Here is a 9,603-nt window from a genome sequence, read left to right as displayed (position 1 = left end):
TATAACATGCTGTAGGGAGTGGTCTATTGGCAACCTCCACAACAGGCATTGAAGAAGGCTGCAGAGCTTGTTTGGGAGCCTTCAATCAGTCGCTATGGGGCTGATGAAGGTATACCTGAGCTGAGAGAGGCCCTGACAAGAAAGGTATATACATTTTTATCTTTATTTTTGTACTCTCTCTACAGGGGGAGAATATGCATTTGGACTCAGCTCTAGTTAATGTTGATGAATCGTTTCGAGGTTTTGGTAGTTGGTATCTTCCCAGAGTGCATCATTGGAAGTTTATGTTAATACTTTTTATAAAAAAAAAAGTTGATGTTAATGCTAAAAGAGGTGATGCAAATTTTTTATTGTATACAAAGAAGATTGTACCAATGAAGGAGAATTAAGTGCTGAATGCTGAATATATTAATCAACAACCCGGTACTTACAGTTTATTGGGTCAATTGAAGTCATTTAGTCTCTGGAATTACTCTTTCTACTTTTACAAAGTTGAAAACAGTTAATTGCTTTTTGATGAATATTTTGTTGAGTTCTTTGCAGAAATTTACTTCCAATCTATTTAAATTTTCAATGGTTCTCGTGATATGTATGAAGGTCACATACTTAACTTCCTTGTGATATTATGAGGGAATATACAAAAGAGGTTCAAATTTCTTTTTCTAGGTAAGAATGATCACATTTGCAGACTCCTTGTCAGTTTCGGTTCCCCAGTTAACTGAAATGCGCAACATACAGCAATGTTAATTTCACATCTCTCATTCGTAATACGTTCTTATAGGGTCTAGGTTCCCCAGTTAACTGAAATGCAAAACATAATTCAAATTCTCCTTGTCTTTTGTAGCTCTCTATTTGACTGCATCCTATCCTGTATCTGTGAATTTGCTACCAGAAGTCGTTTTTCTTTGCTCTGCTCAACTTATCATTTTGCTTGGTTTCTGAAATCTTGAAATGATTGACCTTGTCTACTTTTCATATCGATATCTTTCTTGTTCCTTTATTTTTTTTGGATAAGAAACAATTTCATTGAATAAATGAGATATCCGAGGATTTACAGAAGAGACCCTCTTGAAGGGTGCACAAGTAAGATATTGAATTCTCATTCTTTAACATGACAGGATTGTTCTCTCTCTGAAATTGTGTTCTTGTTTATATTATGGAACCAGACAGTCATGGACTTACTAAATCATTGTTTTTTTGTTTTGCAGTTGAATGAGGAAAATAAACTGTACAAGTCCTCTGTGATGGTTACAGCCGGTGCAAATCAGGTGATGATAGTGCAAATCATTGAATTTTTTTATAATAATGAATCAAAACTGGCAAGAATGGCCAGCTTAAGTTGCAGCATTACTTATCTATTAGACATCCTATCATTCATTGGCTTAGAAGTACAAAGGAAAAACTCGGTTAACGCTTGCATATATTATCAGCTTTCGTTTTGGAACACTTCCTTATGTTGATTGTCTTCTTATGGTAAAATGTAGTGCTGATTTTACTGCAGGCATTCGTTAACCTTGTTCTTACATTGTGTGATGCTGGGGATTCTGTGGTTATGTTTGCTCCGTATTACTTCAATGCCTACATGTCTTTTCAAATGACTGGTGTCACTAATATATTGGTTGGTCCCGGTGACCCAAAAACACTTCATCCTGATCCAGGTTAGTCTTACAGGTTGATTTTACATAGCCATGTTACTTTATTCAATTCTTAAGCATTATGTCTTTAGCTCGTCCATTATGACACTTGCTTTTGTTCTTTCATTGCTCTTATTATTTTAGAAAAACATGTGGATATAATGATGAGAAAAGTACTAGCAACTTCTGGTCTTATTATGATGTATAATTTGGGACTGGAACTAGAAAGTCAAGCTTCTGCATATCTGCTTCAGCAAAAGTTTAAAACATCTATATTATTATTACAAAAGAGATCTTTAGTTCAGCATAAACTCTTTCTCTGGTTTTGTTTATTATTTATTATTTTAGTTAATTTTTAATGATGTTTATGTTTACTTGGAATGAAATTCCATTGGTGACGTAAGGGACATTTTTTCTTTGCGCTACTTATGCTTACGTTGGACTACAATAAGCTTTACTTTTCAGCTTATTGTGTTGATGTTGCTTATTTCTTTATAGATTGATATTGGTTTTCATAATAATGTTATGTAAAAAAATGTTGATTATTCATTTGGTGGGCAATATTAAGAACTTTTCATCCTTTTCTGCAATTTCAGTACTTCAAACAGCTTTGTTATTCATATAAATGGTTTATTTGGATATTGTTTGTAGATAATTGAAGTGATATCGGGTTGAAAGCTAAGCGATTGTGTAGAAATGGTCAAGCGACCGTTGAAAATTGAAGACTGAGAAGGCATTTAGGATTTTTAATTATTTAATTCTTGTATTAGAATTTTTTTTCATGTACTATTGTAGAAATGTATATATAAACAATATTTTATTTTGTGTATTCAAATGTAAAAGACAAATGTTATAGTTTCTAACATAGTATGAATTTCATTGATTTGTTGGCGTGTGAAAAACATATTTATCTACATTGACCCAATGTCGGTCTATAGGACAATAATGTAACAATTAAATAAAAATAAATTTGTAAAAATGAATAAAAAAACTAGGCTTTAATGTCGGTTTTAAACCGACATATCAGAGTTCAACCGACATTAAAGAGCTTCAATAACACTATCAAAGATGTCGGTTGAAAACTAACAAACCGACATTAAAGAGGGCTTTAATGTCGTTTTTAAACCGACATTAAAGCCCAACCGACATTAAAGGGCTTCAATAACACCATCAAAGATGTCGGTTGAAAACTGACATTAAAGGCCTTTAATGTCGTTTTTAAACCGACATTAAAGAGGCCTTTAATGTCGTTTTTAAACCGACATTAAAGCCCAACCGACATTAAAGACCTTTAATAACGCTCACAAAGATGTCGGTTGCCAAGTGACATTAAAGGCCTTTAATGTCGGTTTTAAACCGACATTAAAGGCCAAAATTCTTGTAGTGTAAAGCAATACAAAGTCAAAGCATGTAGACATAAAGCTTCTGATTGTGAAAAAAAATTCATAATGGTCAAATTTTTTATAGAACACATAAAGAACAAACTCGATGCTAATAGATCCATTGACTAAAAGTACACCAGTAAAGTTTTCCTTGAGTATATTGCTCATATTGGTGTTAGTTAATTTTCTGATTCCATAGTTTAGTGGGAGTTTGTTATTAAGGATGTTTTTTTTTACCTTAATTTGTTTATTTTCTATATAGGATAAAGTTGATGGATTATGTTTTATTATTTGAACTTGTTTATCATGCATGCAATTTTGCAAATGCGGTTTAGCATAAAGTTTTTCAAGAATGATCTCACTAAAGAATTTGGATCAATTGGAAACAGACATGATCTATATCACTTTGCATGTAGTTTCCATGCTATCCATCCATACTTGATCTATGTCATTGAATGTATTGGAATTGGTGATCAAGGAAGGTTTACTTACAAGGATAGTGACAAAAGTCGTTTGAGTTCCATGTTGATACAATTGATGGACCAAATTGAACTAAAGAGGAATTCCATTAAAATAACCTGTTTATGCTTGTTTAAGGTTTATGTGATTTAATTATATCAGGAATACAAACATAGCCCAAGTGGGAGATTGTTAAACGTATTTAAATAATACATACAATTAAAGTGTGGGCTATGTATGTAAATTAATAATTTATCACATTGGATTATTTTATTTAATTGGGTCTATTATGTCATCTATTTAATTAAGGCCAAGAATTCCTAATTGAGTATGGATTGAATGGGTAGAAGCCTATTCTTATATTAATTAGGATTTAATGGGGATTCTAATTAAACTAGTATATAAAAACCTTAAGGCTATGGTCCTCAATATACTAAAACAATTAGCACTCAGTCTTTCTTTTATCACATCAAGTGAAAGATCCCATTAAGAGCATTCAAGGTTTTGGTTAAGGAAGATAATAGACATTTTACAGCCATCAGTTTATAGTTATCATGATATCAAGGAGATGGATGAAGGTTAAAAGTAGGGAGAAAGACTTAGAAGAAGGCTAAAAGTAGGGAGAAAGACTTACATTATGTGGACATGTCATGCTCTATTTACAAAGGAATCAGACTATGAGTTTTCTTCGTTCTTATAGAATTAGGATCTTATTTCCTTTATCTTTTTGGAAACAGGATGCTTGAAGATTGAATGAAGCCATGATGGTAGTTCAAGATAAGGATGCAACCTTTCACAAATTTTTTGGATGTTGTTTTATATTCTGAAATGATTGTAACAATTTGTAATTATCTGCAAATGATTAAACAAAAAATTTAGTGAAGATATAAGGACAAATTTTAAACTTTTAAATGTACATGAAGTAAAATGAAATAAAACTAAAAATTGTTGTAATACAAATCACTACTTCATGCTTCATTCCCCACCTAAAAAGAGATTCACATGAGAAGAAAAAAAGCACTTTGTGCTCCTCCATGTTTAATCCCCAACTCTAACATGGAATGTGATTTATCTTTTCGTAGAGCAATTAGACCCATAATTCATACATGGTCAAAACAATCCCATTCTTAAAAAGTACTTAAAAGCAAATTTGGATAATTAAGGTCTACATACCAAAGTACACACCCTTAATTTGATTCTTAATTTAAACATACTAACTTAGATATAATTCACTAATTAATGAAACTATGTCCATTTCACATAAATATGTCTCCTTTTAATTCGTGTTGTGCTTACCTTTTCTCCCGCTCACTTATTTTTTTTAAAAGAAAAATAAATACTTCGAGTTACACTTAAATCACTACTTCTCAAGATTTAAAATGTCAATACCGATACTCAATTTTAAAATCTATTTTATTTAGAGAGAAAGAATTGATAGACGAAACGATACGAAACAAAATGTATGCGTTATTTAAATTTAAAAACAAAGTTGATACATGAAAAAAAGGGTAGGAATTAAATTATTTTGAGGATTCAAGTACAAATACCAAATTGCAAAGCCTTATATCTTTTGTAAGACTTTTTTTTTTTTTTTTAAAGGAAAGTTAGAACCTATGATTATTTTAGAAAGTAGGCTTTTTGTAAATGCAGCAACGGTCAGTCAATGTGGTCGGCGGCGTATGGTCTAACTTGAGAGCTACGCTAAGTGCTTCCCATAAATGCTTCCCCAACGGTCCTAATCTTCAAATTTACTCTCTCTCTCTCTCTCTTTCTTCTTTTTCCTATCCTTTTTAGAAGATATGAAAAAAATGTTAATAGCTAATCTTTAGTTGAATTATGTTTTTGTAATGCTTACAGTTAAAGATTTCAAATGAGAAAATTGTAATTTATTATCATATGAAACATCTGATTTTAGAATTTTTGTGTATGATGAAAAACATTTAATTTTGAAGCTTTCATGGTTGAGTTATTGAAAAGAAAGGTATATATAGTAAATGTGGATAATAGTTTTCGATTCTTTTAAACATTTTCTTAGGCATCCTCTCGATCTCAATTCAATTAAATGTGTACTTGTAGAAAGAAAAGAAAAGAAAGGTATGTTTTGGAAAGAAAAATATGTATAGTGAGTACGGACAATAATTTTCAATTCCTTCGAATATTTTCTTAATAATTTTCAAATTTTTTCGTTCAAACGTGATCTCAATTCATTTAAGTTTTCTCTTGAACTCGAAGCATAGTATGATTATTTGACCAAATTTAGTTAAGTAAATAAGATATTAATTTTCGGAAATAAAACATTTAACTCTAAAAAATGGTTAAATCTTTTTGAAGTTAATCCAGAACACTTGGGGTAGTAATTCCAATGAAAACTCTAAATCAATATTCACTCCGGTAGGATTTATTGGTTTATTATTTTGGGTTGAAAATTTTTTATTCTCTTACTATAAACCGATTTTTGAAATCCATCCTATCTAATATTTATAGTGGGAATTTAGATTTTTGCTATGATAAATTTAGAGTGAATGTACACTTGTTTAGTGGACGATTCAATATAACATGCACCTATCTGCTTGACTCAATTAAAATTCAATAAAATAAAAACTCAGAAAATTCAAATTCAAATTATTATTTTTCGTAAAACAAAGAATATAATCAAATAAATTAGCAATAATAAATACATCCATCATAAATAATAAACCCCAAAACAAGAGGTTGTCAAGCTCACTGTGGTGGCCGAAAAACAAAAAGAGAAAAAAAGTAGTAACCCCCATCAGATCATTTGATCGGAAAGGGAGGGTAACCGCCGGAAAAAATTAGCCGGAACGGACGGCATATCGCCACGAAACCGGGGATGTCGGAAGTAATAAAATCCAAATCCCAACAGAAAAGCCTTAAACGGCACCGCATAGAACAAAAGCGACGCTCCCAAACAAAAGACCACAAATATTCCCGTGGCTCGTGGGTCCCTCCAATTAAACAACGCTTCCAAACGCTCCCCTTGAGCCGCCACGTCACCCAACAACACCTGGGCCCTACCTCCCAGTGCTCTCAGCCGGTCGTATCTCACCCGAATCTGGTCAGCAGATCGTGCGGTGGGGAATCCATCGAACTCCTCATCCAGTTCGTCGGTGCTTACGAAGTCCACGTACGATAATCTGGGGTCCATGTTGTGGGAATTCCGGTGACGGTAACGGAATCGAAAGGTGAGAATTAAGAAAGCGTACATGAAGAGAGTTGGGAGGATTAAGTTAGGGCATAAGACGACGGCGATCAAGAGGACGTGGATGAGGACGGTGGTTGGTGGGTGGACCCACGTGCGGATTTCGTCAAACCAACGTGCGAGTGCGACGGCGCGTGAGAGACAACCGATAACACGGAACCAATTCGCTTTGCTTCTTCGCATGCTCCACACGTGTGTGTCTGAGTCGAGCATGTATTGAACCACTTCATGACCCATGGCTGGTTCGGACCGGGCTAGCCGGGTTGTTACGATTCTCATAGCGGTGTGGCGGAGGATGTCTTGTTGGGTTGGGCCCAATGGACGGATGTAATGCATTCTTGGAAGCATTGGGGTTGAATATGATTGGATTAAGCTGAGCCATGAGAAGGTGGAGAATCGGACGGCAATTTCGAGATCTCCCATTTTCTTGGCGCCGGTGGGGAGTAACACCGTAAGGGAGTATGTGGTTGAGTAGGCCTGATTAATGTCGAGAGTCGACAATCGGATTCGGACTTTTCCGACACGTAGGTCTTTTCCGGGTTGTTTTAAAACGCCGTCATTTTCTTGGCGGGTGTATCTACCGTTGTCGAATACGCCGATGGTGAGGACGGTGCAAGGATCGTATACATCCCACGTGTACTGTTCGTTCCAGCGTGGATTGAACCGGTCGAGGATCGTGCGTGTTCGAACCCATTTCGGGCCGTATTTGGCTACCACGTAAGCGTCTATGGTGCCACGTGTGCCGTCTTTTGTTTTCACCGGGAGAAGATTACTAGCGCTACGAATCCCGACTTCGAGGAGTCCGATTGGTGGTTTTGCTAACTGTTTCGCGGCGGCTCTGACATCGCTGGTCACGTGTGCTGCCTCGTCCAGCACGTGATACCCGCCTTCTAAGCTGATTCGGAGGTGAATTCTGCCAGTGTAAGGGCGGGTTTCGTCTCCGACTAAATTGAACCATCGTGACTTTGTGTCCGTACGATCGTCGGTTCTCTTCTCGATGCTTGCCATGTGGATTTTCGCTTGGCCCACTGATTTTCCATTTGTCACGTCCTCTACCGTGACTACCAAAAACGGCTCAAACGGCTCGGCTGCTACAAATACCAAATCCTCGTTCCATGTGGGGTTAGCTGAGCCGACAGTGGTCCTTCCCGTTTTGAAAACTTGTGGACCAAGCTGACCTTTAACGTAAAGCTCGAGGTTTCGAGACTTAGGTTCGGAAGCCGAATCGAACTGCAAATCCTGGGTTTGGATGACCGTTAATCTCAGATACCACAGCTTCGGAGAGAGGTAGACTTTGGCTCGGGTCTCCGGTATCAACCCGCCCGAATCTGACTGCCAAGCCTCTTGAAATGCCTCGTCAGCTTGTGTTCCTAACCAAACAGCGAGCATGACGTCATTTCCTGGCGATTTATCCGATTCCAGAGAGTACCATTGCGGAGCTAGAGGACTGTCTGGCGGTACTCTTTTCGGAACTTCCTGCAAATCAAACGATACTGTTCCCAAACAATTCTCGGTTTTCTGATCTTCGTTCTCTTTCTTTTCCTCAGCCCAAACAGATACTTCGAGAGATGTGGAGTTCAAACCTTCTTTGTCGAACGCGAATACTTGATCCCAATCTTTCTCGCTCTGGCTCTTCGTTTTGATACTGTGAGTTCCGATCACGAGCTTTGCGTACATGGAGGAGGATCCACCATCGGAGGATTCTCTTTTTGCCTTTACGACTCGAACGTAGAGAAACGGCATTCGATCAACAAGATCGTACGCCCTACGGCTTCTATCAGAACGAAGCTCAAGATCATTGACGGATAAATCGGCAAGTTTCTCTGTCTCCGATTTCGCCTTCTGCATTTGCTTTGGCTTTTCCGTATGTGCAATTGGCGGATTCTCCACTTCTACAGGCTTCTCTGGTTCAACAGCAGGGGATTCCTCTGGTTTAGGATTTTCCGGCGGATTTTCGTTAGATTTTTCCTCTGCTTTTGGTTCTTCCTTCGGCTTCTCTTCTTCTTTCTTCTCCTCTTCCTTGACTTTTGATTCCTTTTCCTCCTGATTCTCAGGGGGTTTTTCCTCAGCCACTGGAGTAGTCTCCGGTTTCTGCTCAGATTCAGCAACAGCACCACCACCGGCAGGTGGATCTTCATCGATATAATAAACCTTGAGACCTAATTCTCCCTTAATCTGAGAGAACACACTACGTTTCTCTAAAGGATAATAAATAAGCGATTCCGATCCAGATTTCACAAAAGTAGTTCCAGCGACCTTAACCTTACCAAGAAACGTGCTTCTTTTCCCTGTCTTCTTATCATTATACAAATTAACCTCCAAAATCTCCGACGCCATAGCCTCTATGTCGTGAACAAGAAACTCGTGCTTCTCGTCCCATTGAGGATTCAGATCTCGAAATTTCGTCTTGGTTCGTCGCCGCTGGCCTTCGAAATCCACAATCGCATAAGCACTGGCCGTTCCTTGGCCGTCCTTCGGCATTAAATTCTTGGCGTTACAGACCTCAACGAAGAGCTTTCGGCCGCAAGTCTCCGCCATTTGAAACGTCGATCGAGACAAAAACTGATCAGGATTCAAGAACAGTAGAGAAAGCAAGAGAGATATGGAGAATTTTGGTGGGGGATATTTTCGTTGGAAAAGGAAAATGAAAATGGAGGAAACTGTGACGAGGGATTTTAAAAGAAGAGGGGAAAGTTTGAGAGGAGCCTGTGCCACGTCATCAGGACACGTGGAATCACTTGAAGGATGTGGAGTCCACAATGAGTCGTTACGTAGGAATGGTACAAATTCCTATTACACGCTCATAGTTAATGTGACTATGGCTATATTGGTAATCACAGTAACAAAATTCGTGTTTTAAATTATTTCAATTTCCAATTCTTTTCAATTAATTTTACTCTTTCTTTTA

At 37.0% G+C, this 9,603-nt stretch overlaps 1 protein-coding gene and 1 long non-coding RNA gene across 3 annotated transcripts; one reads left to right on the top strand and one right to left on the bottom strand.

Annotated features, from left to right (window-relative positions):
- On the top strand, positions 1–2,535 carry LOC127150755 (uncharacterized). Of its 2 annotated transcripts, none has more exons than XR_007823314.1 (4): positions 1–144; positions 1,209–1,268; positions 1,502–1,658; positions 2,286–2,535. It is a non-coding gene; the product is annotated as an uncharacterized LOC127150755 (long non-coding RNA). The 2 variants fall into 2 exon arrangements; XR_007823315.1 differs by lacking the exon at positions 1–144 and adding an exon at positions 1,061–1,083 and having other exon boundaries at positions 2,286–2,438.
- Positions 2,536–6,084: 3,549 nt separating this feature from the next.
- Positions 6,085–9,345, bottom strand: LOC103486025 (FT-interacting protein 7). The gene has a single exon (XM_008443822.3). The coding sequence runs from the start codon at positions 9,231–9,233 to the stop codon at positions 6,246–6,248; it is 2,988 nt and encodes a 995-aa protein (XP_008442044.1). The 5' UTR covers positions 9,234–9,345; the 3' UTR covers positions 6,085–6,245.
- Between the last annotated feature and the right edge of the window lie 258 nt (positions 9,346–9,603).

The sequence above is a fragment of the Cucumis melo genome, chromosome 8 (genome assembly GCF_025177605.1).
Source record: "Cucumis melo cultivar AY chromosome 8, USDA_Cmelo_AY_1.0, whole genome shotgun sequence".
NCBI lineage: Eukaryota > Viridiplantae > Streptophyta > Magnoliopsida > Cucurbitales > Cucurbitaceae > Cucumis > Cucumis melo.
Note: the sequence above shows the minus strand (reverse complement) of the source record. Positions and strands in the feature narration are given on the sequence as shown.